This window comes from Rattus rattus, chromosome 5 (assembly GCF_011064425.1).
Source record: "Rattus rattus isolate New Zealand chromosome 5, Rrattus_CSIRO_v1, whole genome shotgun sequence".
NCBI classification, from domain to species: Eukaryota; Metazoa; Chordata; class Mammalia; order Rodentia; family Muridae; genus Rattus; species Rattus rattus.
The window spans coordinates 154,041,679-154,062,109 of record NC_046158.1 but is presented as its reverse complement, the minus strand read 5'-3'; the positions used below and the strand labels follow the sequence as shown (position 1 = coordinate 154,062,109).

Sequence of the window (20,431 nt, the reverse complement as noted above, 5' to 3'; positions counted from 1 at the left end):
CTGCCAAGATCTGTCTGGCAGGAAATGGGGGAGCTTCACATCCTTAAAGTAGCTCAAACAACCACCTCCATTTCCCCTCTGTTCAAAACCGGGGGTGGGGATGAGGGCTGTGGTACCAGTTGTGGATCCCACCCACCATGCTCCCCTCGAGAAGATTTGGTCTGAGCGGAAGAGGGAGGCGCCACGAAAGGCTTCCCAGCCCAGAGATGTGGCCTAAACTGCTAGGAAAGGGACTGGTAGCCGGGCTGGTGTTGCCATGGTAACTTCCTCCCAGAGCTGGATCGAAGCATCCATCCTATGGGCAAATCAGAGCTGGTTGCTCCAGCTTCTCCTCCCTTCTCCTGGGCGGGAGGGGTAGAACTAGCCGCCAGATCACTTGGTCAGGCTCAGGAAGGAACACCAGCCTAAGGTCCAGACCCTGATGTAACAACCGCTTTTGGTATCTACCAGGAAGGGGCTACACCCCTGCTCCCCATCTACACCCCCAAGGAACTGGCACGCGGTTGTGCGACAAATAAACTGATTAGAAAGAAGAGGAAAACCGATAAACCAGAATGCTTCCCACCTTCCTTTGGCTTTCAAGCCCCCGAAATACCCACCTTTTAAGCACTCCAAAGAAGGGAGGCCCAGCTCTACCACTATAAACTACAACGCAATAAAATTAGCCCATTAAAAGGATGACAGTTAACATTTTGAGAATCAGGATTTTTCTTTGCCCAAATGCACAGGAGTCTTCTTTATGGCCATGCTCAGCGACAACTCTCACTTGTTAATAAGACAGAGCAGAACCAGCACGCACTGAGACGTGCCAGGTACCTCGCCAGGCACCGTGCTAAGACGTTGCATATAGCAAGCAGCACAATTAAAAGCAAGTGTGCTTGAATCAATTTGTCCAGATTTGAACCCCAACTCCCTCACTTCCGGGCTAAATGACCTTGAAGGGATTGCTCTGCCTAGACCTCAGTTTTCTTATCTGAAAACGAGAATGTTATACAGGATATTAATTTTATGGAGAATGTTATGAGCGAAGATTAAAATTATGCATTTTAAATACCTAGAAAGACATGCAGCACATGGTAATAATTTTTAAAGCGTTGACCCAATGGAGTCTACTGGGAATACTGTTATTTTTCCTCCTCATATAGGTGAGGAAAACAGGGTCACACATCTAGCTCCTCCCCACCCTAGCTGCAAACCATGGCCAGTAAGGCTGAGCAACAAAGATGTGGCCACAAATATCCCAAGTGTCCCTGAGTGCCTGCCTCTCTAAAGCCCCAGTGTCCTTGGGAACAAGGCAGGCACTAGCAACATCTGAGAGGTATCCAGAACATCTGAGGGAAGATTCCTCCTGACAGGCATTGTAGCAACCTGCAGCGATCCTTTCCTTGGGCTCCGGGGTGCTAGAAAGACAGACAGCAACCTCTTCTTCCCCCACCGCCTGACACTCCTAAGTCCAAAGCAGGGATCTGCTATGCCCCATTTAAAGCTAGGGAGAAGTCTCCTCCTCAGCCTATGACTCAGGAAGCTAGCTGGAGACAACATGAGAACCTTGAAGATGACTCTGGCCTAATCCAGTAGATGGGAAAGATGTGTCAACATGAATTGGAAGCCACAACTAAAGGGGAGGCTCTTGTGTGAACCTGAAGCCTGTCAGGGACACACTCAGAAATGGCACTGCCAAGGACAGAGTCAAAAGGGGGCCAGCAGGAGAGGGGAGGAGGCCAGAGGAGCCAAGTCTGCACAGAACACTTCTCATTAGGCCAATCCTTGTGCAGGACCCCAGACCCTATTCTGCTGCCTTTAGACATTACTTAGCTCAGTGCTGTTTTAAAGGAAATAAGCCTGAAAGGTTTCTTTTAGGAGAAAATGGATGAGATGAGATGATCAAGAGAAATTCAACATCCAGACAATGGTCCTTACTTCCCACTTCCACGAGCCCCTCATTATTCTACCGGGTATGGAAATAGACTTTTTCCCTGTACCTCCCAAGCTCCAGGCAGCCACAGGGATGAGTAGAGAGGGAGCCTGAGATGTCCAAACAGAACCCTGGGCTGCCAACTGCTCCCCAAGGCCTCCTCACCTGGGAACCATTTTCTGCACAGTGAGATCTGGCTTTTTAAAATTCCTCCTCCAGCAAGAGAAGCCACTGGTGTTCTGAAGGGAGCCAAAAGCCTGGTTCTGTTCTCAGCTTTGTGCAGGAGACACCAGATGACCTTGGTTTACGCATACACACACACATAGACGAATGCATACCACACACCAGGGCTTCAGTCATTTATACTCAACCACGGATACCCAGTCCCCACCCCATGGATTTGGGCCCTAGGAGGGCTGAAGAAGATGATCTCTAGGTCTCTTACAAGTGAAACACAAGAATTTGAAGAAACTCGCTTAGAAGGGGGGAAATTAGACTGATGTTTAGAAATCCTGTTAATAGTGTCAATGAAGTTGTCTTTGACTCAACTGAGACCTAGAGCAGGTCCGCAGTAAGAGCCAAGGTGTCCGACCCGCAATGTGTAGCATGACTTTGGAGAAAAAGCAAACCATGCCTGGCTCAGGTGCTCCTTGCCCTCCTGCCCAGCTGGTCCCCTGAGACACAAGGAAGTGGCCTGAGGAACTTTGGGAGAATGCCCTGCCACCAAGCCTGCTCTCTCTCCACGGATGCTCCAAGACTTGCCCGGCCTTCATCCCTGCAGCCAGCCCAATTTCCTCTCTCTGACTTAGCTGCAGTAGAGGCCACTGTATCAGGGACCCCGCCCCAATTCCACCTCCCCTAGTCTTGTCTAGAATAACAATTCAACACTCCTCAGCTCTGTGAGGGGGAAGATGAGCTCCTGAGTCTCAGCTATTCGGTCTGTAAAATGGTGAATCCACAGACCAGATGGGTGATAACCATCGTAACCCCCAACTCCTATCGCCAGGTCCGTAGAAAATTCTGTCAGGTGTTGGCCTCGACTGTTACCATTCCCCCACCACCTGGCTCTGGGGAACTTTCCTCTTCCCATCTTTCTTCCCATAGGTGACAGCCTATTACCCACCATTCCATCCCATAACAGAACTGAGACAGAAAACGCCTGCAGGCAGAGAGTTGAAACCTGAACTCTTGAATTCGCTAAATTGTGACATTTTGGGGGTAGTGCATACATGATTTCTTTTCCTCTTAAGAGATCATCCGTGTATTTTAATCAGTATCGAACCCACTTGTTCTTACACACACACTTACACACACACTTCTCTTCCTCACCCACCCTTCATTAACTTCAAATTCTCTCAAATTATCAGTTTGAAAGCCATTTCACTCCACCCTCCCACCACACAGAGCCTTGTAACCGAGGCAGTGTTAACTGTACTTCCTGGTGAGGAAACTGAGGCTCGGGTTGGCATGACTTGTCCAAGGTCACAGCTTATATGGAGAGAGTAAAGACTGGAACCTGATTCTAACTCCTAATCTTGGCACTCTTTGGGGGAACTCTCACCCAAACCTTCTAGGTACCCCCACCTGTTGTTGGATTCCCCTTTTTATCCAAAACCAAGCTCAATGCTCTCAGTACCCTCTGCCTGGTTCCAGTATCCATGAGCTGGCTTCCTCCCAACCCTTGGGCTGTGGCTACCGGTTTTTTTGTGGGGTGTGTGTGTGTGTGTGTGTGTGTGTGTGTGTGTGTGTGTGTGTGTTTTCAGGCCTAGAAGCTAAAGGTTTGACTTGAAGGTTGGCAGCTGGGTTCAACCCACCCCAAAAAGGCCACTCCAGGGACAAGATCACCTGAAGTCAGGGGCGCACACTGAAGGGTGCGCTGGTGTAGTTAGCACTTACACTACCTAGCACATCCCTGGAGAGGAAGGAGGAAAGACCAGCAGACACCGGGCCAGTTCTGTGTGGCCCGCCCCAATCTGATTAGAGTCTGGAGCCCCAGCCTGTGGGGGAAGGGATTGAAGAACAAATCGGGACACTAGAGGCTTTGGCTGTCGAACAAGGGGGTCTTGGGCAGGGAGCCTCTAGATGCAGCTAAGACAAAGACCTCAGAGAGGTCAGGTCTGTGCGCCACCTCCAACGACCAGGAGCACGTCGGAAGCTCAGGGGTGAAGCGGCCTAAACCCCAAGATCTGACTAGGGAGTCTATACCAGACTTGGGTGGTGGCAAGACCAGTTGAGAAACAAGTCTGGGAGGGGGTCGCAGAGGAATCCTGTAGGTGCACATAAAAAAGGAGACTTGGGTCCAGGAGACCGAAGGGCCCACTTGCGCAAGAAGGATGAATGCAGATGTTCAAGGGGTCCCTGGGGCGCAGGAGGGGGGGACAGAACCAGAACTCCTCCTAGACCCCTGGGGTCCTGAGGGAGTGGGAGGGGCCCCTGGGTATCTATCCGAGTAGGATCGAGAAGGCAGCGGAGCCAGTGGCCGCCTCTCCGGAGCGCCCCGGGTCCCCGAGGGTCCCTGGCTTCTGGACCCGGAGACAACCCCCCCGGGGTGGGTGGACCGCAGCGCGCTCACCTGCGTCCTCATCATCGAAGGAGTTCATGCACGGGAAGTAGATGGCGAGCGCCTCGAAGGAGGCGGACAGGCTGAGGCGGCTCTGCGAGCGCTCCATGCCCGCGCCCGCGCCAGAGCCTCGGCCGCCGCGGCGGGGGCAGGCAGCAGCGCCCCATTCTTGACGCGGGGAGTATGGCGCGCGGCGTGGTGGCGGCGGCCGGGGCTCCGCGGGCGGGCGGCGGGGCTGGCGGCTGGGCGCAGAGGGCCGGACACTGGCGGCGCGTGGAGCAGGGAGACGCGCGGTGCTGCGGCGGTGGCGGCGGCGGTGGCGGTGGCGGTGGTGGCGGCGGCGGCGGCGGTGGCGGTGGCGGTGGTGGTGGTGGTGGTGGTGGCGGCGGCGGGCGCGCTCTGGCCCGCGGCGTCCCCAGCCTGCCTGCCGCGCAGGGCGGGCCGGAGCCGAGCGCCGCAGCCAATCGCCGAGGCCGGGGGGGGGCGCCGCGAGCGGGGCGTGGGAGCCGCGAGGGTGCGGGCTGCGCCGCCGCCGCCAACCCGGCAGGTGCACGAGCCCGCCGCAAGGCTGTCTGCGCCCGGCTGCTGCGGCTGAACCTCCAGTACCCGCTCTGACCCGTGGCTGTCAGTCCTCAGACTCGCTCCTGAGGCAGGTGTCCAGTAACCCCGATTTGTGCAGGCCTCACCCAGATAGCCTCAGGCGTCCAGAGGGACACAGTCCAAGAAATCTAAGAAACCTGCCAGGTACGCAAGCACCCACAAGGATGTATTTGCTAGGCAAAAGAGATCTCGGACTCCCTCACACCCGGAGACGGAGGGACACCTGGACAGACACCTTGACAGATACCTGAACAGACAATCTATAGACACTCAGTGACTCGTACAGACATAGTGGCAGAGAGACCCACTGGCAATTTCAGAGGGTCCACAGAGACCTGCAGAATCACAGGGAGCAACAGGCAGGCGGGACATGTCCTCCCACTCCCGCATAGTGGAGACCCAGAAACCCCACAGTAGTTTGCACAGATACACACCTTCTCATGCACCCACACTTGCTTGCAGACACATCCTAGAAGTCTCTCTCAAAGAGAGAGCATAGCTCCAGACCACCTCAGACACTTAGCACCCCTCCTCCTGTAGTGATCTGTCCCAAAAACTGGGACAGCCACCCTCGAAACACTCATACCTATAGACACAGCCATACAGACTGAGTCACTCACAGGGATGGATTCATTCTGATGCACAGACACCCTCAGACTCAAGATCCCGAGACACTGCTGCAGGCTCACACTGGCACACACTCTCAGACACATTCTGATGACCACGGTCCCCCGAATCACACCCACAGGAACAGATTATCAGAGCAGGAGTAGAAACAGACAAGCTCAATTGCAAACCCCCTCTGCCCTCCAAACCTGAATGGCCAGAGGCCCGCTCTACAGCAGAAGTGACTGCCCTTTTCAGGTGTTCTCACCCCTCCCCTGAAGCAGCCGTCTGAGATGGCCTCGGGAAAGGACTGCTCAGTCCTTCCTTTCCAAGTGGCCTAGGGTGAGCCCCTCTGTCTCACTAACCTATTTTCTCATCAGACAACAGGAACCCTCTGTTTTGGATGGTTGTATTTCTGTTGATTCCTAGCCAACCAAGTAGCTTAAAAGCAACAGACCTTTTATTAGTATACAATCTGTCTAGATTGTAAGTCTGGGCAGCTGAGCCGGGTTCTCAGAATGTTACAAAGTATTAGTGAGGTGTGGCTTGTTACTACTGGCTTTGTAGAAGAATGGGATTCCAGGATCATTCAGATACCAGCAGGATTCAGTTCCCTGTGGCTATAGGACTGATGTCTATGGATGCCCTTACACATGGGCTTTCCGTATTCAAAGCTACTACGGGACGAATGGGTCCTTCTCATGTCTGTGATGTCTTTCCCTAGTCCCACACAGTCAAAGGGTAGAGGTCCCTGGACCATCTCCTCAATTCTGTCATCTCACTGAGTACCTGGCACAAAGGAGACACTACTCAAGCCTCTTCCCCTTTCCAGGAAACAGACTCTGACCTTGAGAACAACAGAAATATGAGAATGTTCCACCCATAATCACCCCACCTTGGTAAATGGAACCTCGCTCTTTCTAGTCATTCAGAAACCATACATCTCAAAGCAGCTGCTGCTGCTGCTTCTTCTTCTTCTTCTTCTTCTTCTTCTTCTTCTTCTTCTTCTTCTTCTTCTTCTTCTTCTTCTTCTTCTTCTTCTTCTTCTTCTCCTCCTCCTTCTCCTCCTCCTCCTCCTCCTCCTCTCCTCCTCCTCCTCCTCCTCCTCCTTCTTCTCCTCCTCTTCTTCTTCATCTTCTTCTTCTTCCCTCCTCCTCCTCCTCCTCCTCCTCCTCCTCCCTCGCCCCCCCTCTGCCCACCCCCAGGGCCTAGTAGGTACCAGGCAAAAAAGTGTCATTAAACCAGCTTATGAGGGCAGGGTCCTCAGCACCTCTCTCCCCCATTTTACAAAGAGCTGGGGCTTGCAGAGGGGACCTGATGTCCCCAAGATCACAAGGAAAGGATGAGATTGGAGCCTGTGTCAGCCCAGTTCCAAAGTTTGCGTATTTTCCACTGCTCCTAACATGGGGGCAAATTCATTCAGGAATGCACATGGGAGGGGGCTGTGGGAAGTCACTGAACTAGGGAAGAAATCCCAAAGACCCAAGAGGAAAGTCGGAGACTAAATATTGAAAACGGCATACAGATCCTGAGCTGGCCTTTGGACAGTCAAATGCCACCTCACCACTGATCAGTAGGACCTCTGGGCTGCTCCTAAAAATGTGTGAACAAGGGCTGGAGAGATGGCTCAGTGGTTAAGAGCACTGACAGCTCTTCCAGAGGTCCTGAGTTCAATTCCCAGCAACCACATGGAGGTTCACAACCATCTGTAATGGGATCCAATGCCCTCTTCTGGTGTGTCTGAAGAGAGCAACAGTGTACTCACATAAATAAAAAATAGATAGGATAAATCTTTTCTAAAACTGTGTGGGCAATGTTTGCCCAAGCCCCTGCCCTTAAATCCAGATGAAGCTCAGTGACTGTGTTTTAACCAGAAGAAGACAGGGATGCTGCACATGAAATTCCCAAAGGTGGATCAGAAAGGTCCTGCAGCTTCCTCCTGGTTTGCTCGGGCTCCAAACTCTGGGAGAAGGCAGCCTCTACCCAAGATGCCTAGGTATGGGAAGACTCCATGCTGGAGATGCCATAAGAAAGCCCCACGTACCTTCCAGCCATTAGCCAGCCTCGCCAGGCCTTGTGAGAGCACCATCCTGGGGCTCATTCTGGTTGAACCTTGATACAACCACAGCTGGCACCTGCTGGCAGCCGAGTGACAGACACTGAGTATTTGCTGCCCCACTGAGCCCTTCCTGAGCATATGTCAGCCTAGAGATCATATTTTATACCACATTGGAACAGCAACCTTGAACAAGTGGATCAACCTCCCTGGGCCTCGGTTTCTCCAAATGTAAAACAGAGACCCGCAACGTGGGTCTCACTATCAAATGAGTCCCTCAGCCTGGCGCTCTACACGTGTGAGTTTATGTTCTAATGTCCACAGCTCCTCACCTGTCAGAACCTGGCACACACAGCAAAAGGAACCTGAAATACCATCAACTGGCTCATCTTGGGGAGAGGGAAACTGAGGCTCGGAAAGGCACATGTGGGCAGAACTGTTGAAAGACAGAGACCTCTTGCTGGTTCCATCATGATCCGGGTCACCTGTACAACTGACCAGGGCCTCGGGAGGCTCCTGTGGGTAGCACAGATGATGCTGACTCTAGGGAAAGAAAACAGTCTGGGGGCCAGTGAGATGGCTGAGAGGGTAAAGGCAACTGTCACCAAGTCTGACAACCAGAGTTTGATCCCTGTGATAGACCCAAATGGTAGAAAGAAAAAAAAAAAAACCTTCTCGTTGTTCTCTGACAATTTTAAGGGTCACACTTCCCTCCCCCATGTGCACAAACTGATTCTCCTGTTGTTGTTGCTGCTGCTGCTGTTGTTGTTGTTTCACATTTTTGAGGCAGTGTCTCACTATGTAGTTCTGGCTGTCCAGGGACTCACTCTACAGACTAGGCTGGCCTTGAACTTACAGAGCTCTACCTGCCTCTGCCTCTGGGGTGCTGAGATTAAAGTTGAATGCCACTATACCCAGCTCTGTTTTGTTTTTGTTTTTGTTTTTGTTTTTTTTTTAAAGAAAAGAAAACCTAGTCAGCCTTCAGTGTGATTTCTCCTTTCAGGGTTAGCTCGTGGCTAATGTTCTAAGAATAGGGTTTGTATTTATACGCCTAAATATTTGATCCCTTATAAAAATGTAGTTTCATCATTGGAAATGTCACAGCCGGCCACTTGGACCTGAGTGTGAGAAAGGCTTGAAGAACAAATTTGAGAGTGAGAGGAGGCTTGGGATTGTGGGTGGGGACTAGTGAGAGTTGATCCTACGGAAAGGCAATATGGAAAACCAGAGGAGAGCTTCCAGTTTAGAGGCAGAGAAATGGAGAGCGCCACAGGCTGGTGACTGGGGCTGAGGAAGCATTGCCTGGGGCACTTCAATGCCCCTCCTTATTTTGGATGTGTGGTCTGTCTTGGAAAAGTCCTTTCAGGATTCTCCACTAAGAAATAAAGACAATGAGCTGGAGAGATGGCTCAGTGGTTAAGAGCACTGACTCCGCCTCCAGAGGTCCTGAGTTCAATTCCCAGCAACCACATGGTGGCTCACAACCATCTGTAATGGGATCTGATGCCCTCTTCTGGTGTGTCTGAAGACAACGACAGTGTACTCATATACATAAAACAAATGAATCCTTTTTTTTTTTTTTTTTAAGAAACAAAGACAAGGAGTTTGAGAGATAGGTGAGTTGGTAAAATGCTTACAAGTCCGGAGAACTGGGACCAGACTCCCCAGACATGTGTCTATAATCTTAGTACTACTGAGGGGAAGATTGCGACATCCCGGGAACTCACTGGCCAGTCAGTCCAGCTAAACCACAGAGCTCCAGGTTCAGTGACAGAGCCTGTCTCGAAAACTAAGGTGGAGAGAGAGTGACCGAAGGAGACACTTTAGGTCAACTTCCGGCCTCCATGTGTGCATGCGCTAACACATGAATGCAGGAGCCTGTCCATGTGCGTGTGCATATGGGAGAGCGGGAACACACACACACACACACACACACACACACACACATACACACACACACACACCAGAAAAAGATCAGACATACAGAGCATGCATGACATTTACTGAGCAGCCACTGAATAGAGTTTCTCGGTGCCTATTGCATGAATTCTGTATCAAGAACTCAGGAGACGGAGGCAAATAAAACAAGCCCAATCTCTGCCTTTGTGGGGTTTGTAGTCCGCCAGTGATCACCGACATTATGTAATAGTTCGATTGTGTCAAATTTAATTACAACTATGATGAAAGGTATGTAGCATAGCCCTGTTTTATAGTATTGCACATCTCTATTTTATAGTATTATGGGAGTTGAGTGGGCAGACCATAACTCTGCCAAGGATTGAAGGCCATCTGCCCTGGGGAAGTGATATTCAAGCTGGAGATGCTATCTACTAGGGCCCTGGTGTTGTAGCAATAAATAAAACACAGCCAGTGACTTCATACTTACAGTTTTTTTTATGTGCATGGGTGATTTGCTTGTACGGTTATGTCTGTGGTTTGCCTGGATGCCTGGTGCCCACAGAGGTTAGGAGAGGTCATTTGGGACTCTGTAACTGGAGTTATAGGTGGTTGCGAGCTGCCATGTGGGTTCTGGGAACTGAACTCAGGTCTTCCGGTAGAGTGGCAAAGTGCTCTTAACCTCTGAGCATCTCTCCAGCCCTCCCCCATGTTAAAATAACGCCAGGGCTGTTCCGAGGGTGCACAGGATTTGGAGTGGATCCAAGGGAGTGCCTTCCCCTCTTCTAGGTAGGCAGCTGGGTCTTGGTTTGAACCAAAATACCATTGATTGTTTTTTGCTTTTTCAACAAAGGCAGACAGCTGAGAGAGAATATCCCTCTGACGGGTGACATGGAGGGGCACAGAGAACTGTGGATCTGAGGCCAAATGGAAGGATGTGGTCAAGACTTGTATGGGAGGCAACAAAGTTCCAGGCCAAGAGGTTGTGTAAACGGGAATAGGTGGTGTTTTAAATTAGGTGAGGGACCAAGATAAGGCTGATTTTCTGAATGTCTAGAGACAAAAATGACAGGTGGGCAGAGCCCCTATTCTTCATGCCCCTCTACCCTAAGCTGAGGGAAGAAGCCCTTACATCCTACATGATTCACAAAACCATAGTTTTGGCCTAGAAAAAATAGACAGGGGCTGGAATGCAGCTAAGCTCAAAGTGGGTCTGTGTGCGGCTGGATCAGCAAGAAAAAAATGGATTTTGGCTATGCCTGTGTTCTGTCTGCTTGGGTAGGAGCGTGCGTGCGTTCCTGTGTGTGTGTGTGTGTGTGTGTGTGTGTGTGTGTATGTGTGTACATGCACGAATGCACATGTGAGTGTGTGATCTCTACTTATGTGTGCACACCTATGTCCTCATCTGTGCAACAACGACCTTGTCTCTGAGTATGTCCTTGCAAGGTATACACCCTTGCCCTAAGTGTGTCCAGGGCATTTGTATGTTTTGTGTGTGTGTGTGTGTGTGTGAGAGAGAGAGAGAGAGAGAGAGAGAGAGAGAGAGAGAGAGAGAGAGAGAGAGAGAAATTGAGGGCACATACTCCACGAATCCCGGTTTTGTGCAGCTCAGTGTCTGCTTGAGTATCTCCTGCTGATGGCGTGTCCTTTTCAATGTCTGCTGTCTCTAAGTGTATCAGTGTCTGAGTGGGTGTAACTGGGCTGGGCTAGCTATATTTATGTACAGTGTAAGATTTCTGTTCTTGTCTCTCTTTGCATCCTGGTTGATGTAAGTGCATCCTAGACTATGTGTGACTACTGCTGTATGTGACCTTGACCGTGGAGGCTGGAAACTGGAAAGGAAACACTTGTATTTTCTTGGGTAAATATCTGCCTTCAAAATGTCTAAACTATAACACAAGGATGTTTAGAATGCAGATATTAAAGACTTTAATGAGCTCAAATTCTAGCTACCTATCTGTTAACTTATTCTTTCATCTATCTGACTATGCTGATAGCTAGTTACTCTGAGGTTATCTCTCAGACAAATTACTAAACTCGGTGCCTCTGTTTTCTTATCTATAAAATGGGGCTGATGGGGCTGGAGAGATGGCTCAGCAGTTAAAAGCATTGGTAACTCTTCCAGAGGACCAAGTTCAATTCCCAACACACACATAGTGCCTTATAATCATCTTTAACTCCAGTCCTAAGAAAACTGATGCCCTCTTCTGACCTCCTAGGGCACCAAAAGCAATGTATAGTGTATAGATCTGCATTCGAGCAAAACAGTCGTGCATGTAAAATAAAATGAAATGAAATAAAATAACATGAGAGGAGTGACAAAGGCTACCTGATGGGGTTGGGGTAGCTGACAAGACGCATAAAACACTTAGTTGTGCCGTATGCTCCCTCTAAGTGCTCACTGGAATTATGGTTTTGGAGTGTGTGGTGTTTGTATATGTTCCTGTGGGTGTTTGCACAAGTGGAGGCAGAGGTTGATGTCACGCATCTTCTTGGATCAGTCTCCACTTTATTTTTTGAGACAAGGTCCTTCCCTGAACTTGAACCTCATCTATTTGACTAGGATGGCTGACTGATGAGCTTCAAAGATCTGTCTATCTCCCCCATCCCACTCTAGTTCTGAGGATATAGCCATACTGCTGGATCCATCATTTTACATGGGTGTTAGGGATTAGAACTCAGATCCTCATGCTTACCAATTAAACCCTTGCCCCAGCCCCTGTATTGACCATTTTACCATTTTTTATGCTTTGGTTATGACGTTTCCACAAATCCTCAGCAATTCATTCAGTGCTACCTCTGAGCTAGAAGGCGGTCAGGCCACCGCCCTCTGAGTGACCGTGGATGACCACCTCCTTGTAGAGATTCCAGGGCACCTAAATTTTCAAACACACCGAGAGCTGTGCAATCACACGGCAGAGCAGAATCCCAAAGCCTGAGACCGGCAAAGACCATTTAGGGTCATTTGGAAGGTAAAGTAGAACAGTAACACAGCTAGACTCATTCTTCTGTAGACTCAGGCTACTTCTGCCTCTGGTTGCTTCCTTCCTAAAGTTTCCAGTCTCTGCTCTCCTCTGAAGAAGTATCCATGAGAAGTCCCAGGCCAGGACACAGATTCTCCTGGTCTTCAATGCTGGACTTAACTCACTATTTGATAAAGGGAATGGAGTCAGGCTTCGCTACAGACTCGGGGGTTCTGGTGCACAAAGCAAATCTCCACTTGGGACAGCCATCCCCAAAAGGACATAGTCGCTTTGCCCAGGCTGTCTTCAACCAACACACACACATGGATGCACATGCATGCACGCACATCTGCTCATACACTCACATGCCTGCAAATATCCTCAAACTTATACCACAGAGACTCACAAAGTAGAGGGAAAGAACCTATGTAGAGGTGGTTCTGATTCCGTCCTGTTCCACAGTTGGTTCCTGATCTGTCAGTAAAGAAATCATAGGCCAATTGCTGGGTGGAAGGAGTAGGCGGGACTTCCGGGTCCATGAAGGGAAGGAGACAGCCACAAGGGAGGAGAGAAGAGTTTGCCACGATTCTGATGGAGAAAAGTTGACCAGCCACGTGAGATCTCAAAACGGAGAGGCCACAGAGGCTGCTCCTACAGGCTGACAGTCAGGGATGGACCCGAACAACTAAGTTTAGGGTAGGTGGAAGGTGCAGGATATGGTAGCACCTCCTTTCCGGGCAGGAGATAGTAGCACCTAGCAATTGTGTCCAAAAGCAAGTTGGAAATGAGCTACGTGTGTGTGCGTGTGTGTGCACGTGTGTGTTCGTGTGCATGTGTATCAGGTATAACCCCCCCCCCCCCCGCCGAATCCCTCTTTAGTAAGGGGCGGACCCTGGAAATCATCCATTTCAACTGTGCAGAATTTTGGCTGCCTTGACCTTGTACAGGTCTTGGGAGGATAACTCTCACTGCTGTGAGTTTCTGAGGTAGGGGATCATATTTTGTTGAATAGATGCATGAAATTCCTAGGCATGAAGAAAAAATTCGAATGTTCTTGCTTCTCTGGGAAACGAAGAAAGGATTTAGCAGAAAGTTATCATTACAGTTAATGACAATCCTGTCCTCATTTAAAAGAAAAGGTCAGGTGTTGCTTTAAAGAACATTTATTTTTTGACAATTTCATACATGCATGACATGTATTGTTGCCATCTCTCCCTCACTCCTTCTGAACTAACCTTCTTCCCATGAGCCCCTCCCACTGTCACATCTCCTGTTGTTTTGAGACCCTCAATGTTTGATCAAGGTTGCTTGTCTGAGCAGGAGTTGGGTGTTACTGGGGCACAGGCAAGGTACCAATGGCTATATCACTGAAAAAAAAATAATGATTCTCTCTTTTGCAGCAGCCATTAATTGCCCATAGTTCCTCAGGGAGGGGTGGGGCCTCAGGAGCCCCTCCATCTTCTGTGATAGACAGTTGATGGGTTCAGTCTTACACGGGCCTTGTGTAGCTAGCCACTGCTGCTGTGAGTTTGCGAGTGTGAAGGCAAAGGCAGACAGCATTCCCCAGCTCCTTCCCCATCCTCGGTCCCTTACACTCTTTCTGTCCTCTCTTCTCAGTACTCGATGAGCATTGGAATGAATGAAAGAGATGTCCAGCTTAGGGTTAGGTACTCGATCATCAATTCTTTTCTGCATTCTATGAGTCTCTGCACTGGCCGCTTCCCTTTACAAGCAGAAACTTCTCTGGCCCATGCTGCAAGCAGCACTCATGGGTTGCTGGGTCCTGCCCGGGCTCTTGAGTTTCTTCCTCACCCCTAAGAGATCCTCTGCTCATTCCCATGTATCATTCTGGGAGAGAAGAAATTACTATGTAGCAAAGAACAGTGAAGTCAAGACAATCACACAATAAACCTCGAAGACTAACTTGTTAATGTTTACTAAAATACTCAGAGCTGCGGCAGCCCTTGCTTGAGCAATTCACCATTTAACGCAGCACCCATCCAGGAACGTGTCCCGCCCTCTGCAGACAACCTTGCAGGTGTGCACATAGATAGTACATACGCGTGTGTTTTTGGGGAGCTGGAGGCGGTTCCGTTGTTAAGAACAGGTCTTGCCCTCCCGGAGGACCAGAGTTTGGTTCCCAGAACCTATGCTGGACAGCTCACAACCACACATGCAAACACACAACGAGATGTCAGTGTCAGAGGTGACTGCAGAACTAAGGTACAAGTGCCAAGGTTCGTGGTAGGTTCTTGCCATCCGCGACTTCAGTGACATAAAGCGCAACGTCACAAGGAGTTGGGAGCACATGCAGAACACACCTGGGGTGGTGCTACCAATGGAAACACGTCTCACTTCCCTTCTTGGGGTGAGAGAGTAGAACTTCCATTTAGTATTTCCCAAGCCGTAACTCAGCTGCTGAGCCAGTAGAGGCTAAGCCAGGAAACGCCCCAGCTGCGTGGAGGAGGTCAGCCCTTCTTTCCAGGGTCCACGCCTTCTTCCATAAACCAACTTTCTGAACCTGCCCTTTAAGGACTCCCCCAAACCAAAAGAAAGATACCTGGTGATGCTGTGGCTGACCCTGAAGAAACCATTCTCCAGGGCCTTAACCTCACTATGCGTAAGAAGGGAGTGAGTTAAGATGGTTGCTGGAGTCCCCACCCCCACACCCCACTCTGACAGATTATTAAGTCTTATTTGGTCTCCTTTCAAGTCTGTGATTGCTTCCCCAAGTGACACAGTGGCACAGGGAAGGGCTGGGGAGGACTGCAGCCGTCTCCCTTCCTTGGCAGCTTGTAAAGCACTTTCCAAAATCGTGAGAACCACTCCTCAGGGAAGAGGCTTCCAGGTCAGGCCCAGCTCAATCCCTTCAGTCATGTTTTCCATGTGTGTGGTGTCTTCAGCTGTCCACCAGAAACTTACCTCAGGTTCTAGAAAGCCACCGAGAGCAGTGGGAAGAATCATTGTGCTTTGGGAGTCTCTTATGTTCCTCTAACCAACAACTCAAGGAAAGGCACCATATTTCTTGACACTGGGGTTTTGTTGTATTGGGAGTGATTGTTGGAAAATGCACCATTGTGTGTGTGTGTGTGTGTGTGTGTGTGTGTGTGTGTGTGTTTATGCATGCATGTAAACTCCCACACATAGATGTATTATATGCTCTTTAGGTAAGTTTATAGAATAGCATTTCCCTGTGGCTTTTTCAAACATCCTTATTGTCGTTTACCTCTCCTCAATTCCTCTCCGTCTGTACTTCCCTTTTTCCCCATCCCAGTCAATCCCAACCCCATTATTCCCATCACCCACTTCCCAACACCAGTCACCTGCTCTGGCTAATGCATTTACTACTGAGGACTGAAGAGAAATCCCACTGAGACTGAAGAAGCCTTATCTGGGACATACAGAGACGCAGGAGCGTGAACAGCGTAAGACGGTGGCCTGAACATTGCTACTGGTGTCCTCTCTGCTGCCTCTCGGCCTCTGTAACTTGATGAAGAGGATGGTTGAGTTGGGGAAATAGAAAGTTATTTTCCTCATATTACCCAGGAAACACTGTGGGAAGTGTCCCATTTTCTCCACTGTCTTTACCCACCCTTTCCTTCTCTTTTGTCCATCCATCATCCAAGGACACGTTGAATGACAGCATCCTCCTGGGGTCTCGTGAACACGTTTTGTCTTTTTTCCACCACCCACCTTTCCCACAGCAAATACACCTCCCTGTCACTGTTTTAAATTACGGAATAATTTCATGTTATTTGGCTAACCAGGTACTGTTGGATACTTAAGTTATTTCCAGTCGTTTGCTCTACTGGGAACATTTTTAAAAACTCTCTTACTACAAGGATGCCACACACACTAGCAGAGCAGCCACGGGACGAGAGGACGCGTGTACTGGAGGCTTCTCATAAGTAATGACACATTTCCCCTGCGAATGTGAAGCAACCTTCTCTCTCCCCGGGAGTGGATGACTTATTCCTCACGCTCACTCTCAGAAGCTAGCAGTCTTCTTTGTGATTTATTTTCTTGTCTATCATCAGTAACCCCCATGATTTGCTACTTTTCATTCCCCACCACTAAGAGACACCCACACATTCTTGATCTATTAAACGCACTGACTTAGATAATCTGATCTAAAACATTTACATAGGTGTATCTACAGATGACACAGAATAGTGCTTTAAAAGCCGTGCACATGCATGCGTTTGTCTGTGTGTGTGTCTGCGTGTGCATATGCATGTGTGTGTGAACACGTGTGTGTGAACACGTGTGAGTGCAGAGGTCAGAGGTGCATGCTGAATGGCTTCTTCAATAATTTATCTGTTGCATATGAATTGTTTGTGTGAGTGCAGGTGTGTGTGTGCCACAGCACATGTGGGGACCAGAGGACAAGTCGTGGGAACCAGGTCTCTCCTTCTACTATGCAGATTCCCAGGAATCAGACTTGGATCGTCAGGCTTGGACTGCAAGGGCTCTTACCCATTGAACTGTCTTGCCAGTTCTCCACCTTACATTTGAAACAGTCTTCCACAGCACTAGGGGCTAGCTGTCTCACCTAGAGATGACTCACAAGTGAACCCCAGGATCGGCCTGCCTCTGCCCACCCCAGAGTCAGGATTACGGGCACACACCATCACATGGCGCTGTTTGCAGGCAGGCATAGGGATCCGAACTCAGGTTCTCACGATTGCAGAGCAGGCACTTTACCAACTAACCCATCTTGCTGGCCCCGAAAAAGGGCGATTTTCAAACACCACATATGCCATTGCACCATATTTTATTCTGCTGCCTTTTGTTCAATCAATACCATTTTTGAGATCTATATTAATTTACATAATTCTAATGTATTCGTTTTAACTGCTATTCAACTTTTTCTTCATTGTTGAAAGTTATTTTCAGACTGGTATAATATGTTGCCAGCACTTTGGGGTCCCAAACAATAGTATTTTGAACACCATACCTGTATCTTTCTTTCTTTATTTGTTTAAGGCAGCATCTGTCTACAGAACCCTGGCAGCCCTGGAACTATGTATACATCTGTATCTTTAACTTCCCTAAACTTTCTATGTAGAAATAGAACCATTGGAGGTAAGGATAGCAGTCATTTTCAAAGTACTTTATTCAAAATTTGCATTGTGACTTTCGATAGGAAATATATTTACATCATCATCGCTACACACACACAGGTAAAATTTTCATAGGTAACCAACCTCGTTACACCAGTGCAAGAAGAGCCAGTGATGTATGTCACGTTGTTTAGTTCAACTTCACACTAACGGTGAAACGCTACTGAATTTCGCAATATAGTAATAGGTTGTGTCAACCATGGGAGAAGGAATGGGTGAAAGGTAATTGGGTCTTACTGACTCCTTTTAAGGTAGCTCATCAGATACTCAGATTTATAAGATGTTAGATTCCCATCTCTCCACAACTCAGGCGCTGCTGTGACATCTGGGCCCTGTTTCTTTTCTTTTTTTTCTTTTTTTTTTTCTTTTTCTTCAGTCTGATGAGTATCCGGTAAGAGATCATTCCTGTTATTTTTCTTTCTCTGAAGTTAACACTTCTCTGTATATATTTATCCGTCCTTTGAGTTTCTAGGGAATACATTTCCTGTTTTTATAAATTAGGTTTTGTCAGATTTTCTTCTTGGTGCTTTACTGCTGAGTTTGCTGAGTTTCTTTTTTCTTTTCTTTTTTTTTTTTTTGGAGCTGGGGACCGAACCCAGGGCCTTGCGCTTACTAGGCAAGCGCTCTGCCGCTGATCTAAATCCCCAACCCCTACTGCTGAGTCTCTCATACATTTGGATTGCAATCCTTGAGCCATTGTTGAAAAAGCACCTTTTCCCAGGCCGGTGAGATGGCTCGGTGGGTAATAGAGCCTGCCAAGAGCCAGTGACCTTCAGTCAGTCCCCAGGACCAAGTGGTAAAAGGACCAAATCCTGAAAATCCTACTCTGAGTTCCACACCCATGCCATGGCACACATGCGCACCTATGTACATGCATAGACATGCCTAGACATGCATAATACACACATGCACATATATGCACACATAGACACACATGTACATGTGCACACATATGCACCACACACACATATGCACATACATGCACACATAGGTACACAATGCACTCTCTCTCAAACACACATACATATGCACACACAAAATAAATATGTAATGAAAAATTTCAAATGTTCTCAGTCTGTCAACCACTGGTTAACTTTGCGATTGTGCAGAAAATGATCGTTTCCTTTATGCATTGGACTTGTTTCCTGTTTTGTGAGACAGCATCTCAGTGCACTGCTCAGGAGCTCCCAGCTTGTCTGATCTCCAGACCGTGCACCACCATGTCCATTTTTTTCTATCTTATTTAAGAGATGGCTCCCTAACCAGTACCACAAAGCTCTCCTTTAAATTTTATTGTTTGATAAATCATTTGTATTTGTTCCCATTCAGAACCACTTTCCCCAACACCATTAGGATAATCCCATGTCAGAGTTGGGGTTTCTATTGCTTCAATAAAAACCATAACCAAGAGCCACGTTGGAGAGGAAATGTTTTCTTTGGCTTACACTTCTACATCGTTGTTCAGGTCAGGAACTCAAACAGGGCAGGAACCTGGAGGCAGGGGCCGATGAGAGGCTATGCCAGGGTGCTGCTCACTGGTTTGCTTCACATGGCTTGCTCAACCCAGGACCACCAGCCCAGGGCTGGCACAACCCACCGTAGACTGGGCCCTCCCCCATTGATCACTAATTGAGAAAATGGCTTACAGCTGGGTCTCACGGAGACATTTCCTCCACTGAGGCTCCTTCCTCGCTGATGGCTCTAGCGTGTGTCACGTTGACACACGAAGCCAGCCAGTGCAACCCATTTCCCTACTGATTTCTGTTGCTGCCTCTTCACAAACCAAATGCTCACACACCTAGGTCTGTCGGTGGGTGCAGTCCTTCCGTCCCAATGATATGACTTCATATGTTAGACGCTTCAAGAACATTTAACAACATTACAGTGTTCCTTAGTATCTGGCAGGGTAAGAGTTTTTACCTTTGCTCAGATTTTTTTTTTTTTTTTTAAGAATAACTCCCTTAGCTACCTCTCATGCAACATCCCGCTCCAGTACTAAGAGTTAAACCTAGGGTCTCCCTTTGCAGTCCAAACAAACATCAAATATGAGATCCTCCTGCCTCTCCCTCTCTATACCGGGATTGTAAGCATACAGCACCACACCCAACTAATTCTCACATCTACAGGCATGAGAGTTGTTCATCTGCTCAGTTCTTCTATCTTACTTAATGTTCCCTCTGCTGCTTAATAACTTCTAGGTGATTCCTTTTCTTTCCTCCTCCTCCTCCTCTTTCTCCTCCTCCTCCTCCTCCTCCTCCTCCTCCTCCTCTTCCTCCTCTTTCTCCTCCTCCTCCTCCTCCTCCTCCTCCTCCTCCTCCTCCTCCTCCTCCTCTTCCTCCTCTTTCTCCTCCTCCTCCTCCTCCTCTTCCTCTTCCTCCTCTTCCTCCTCTTCCTCCTCTCTTCCTCCTCTTCCTCTTCCTCCTCTTCCTCTTCCTCCTCCTCCTCTTCCTCCTCTTCTTCCTTCTCCTCTTCTTCCTCTTTCTCCTCCTCCTCCTCCTCCTCCTCTTTCTCTTCCTCCTCCTCCTCTTCCTCCTCTTTCTCTTCCTCCTCTTCCTCTTCCTCTTCTTTCCTCTTCCTCCTCCTCCTCTAATTTTTTTGTGTTTTTTTTTTCAGACAGTTTTTCTCCGTGTATCTGTGACTGTCCTGGAAGTCACCCTGTAGACCAGGCTGGCCTCGATCTCAAAGCTCTATCTGCCTCTGCCTCCCAAGTGT

At 48.8% G+C, this 20,431-nt stretch overlaps 1 protein-coding gene across 2 annotated transcripts in view; it reads right to left on the bottom strand.

Moving 5' to 3' along the window:
• Nucleotides 1-4,615, bottom strand: part of Rims4 (regulating synaptic membrane exocytosis 4) — a 59,743-nt gene extending 55,128 nt beyond the window's left edge. For both annotated transcript variants that reach the window (XM_032904868.1, XM_032904869.1), the window contains exon 1: nt 4,488-4,615. In XM_032904868.1, the coding sequence (XP_032760759.1) occupies nt 4,488-4,584 (97 nt within the window). In that variant the 5' untranslated portion in view covers nt 4,585-4,615. The remainder of the gene's footprint in view (nt 1-4,487) is intronic.
• Nucleotides 4,616-20,431: the final 15,816 nt, after the last annotated feature.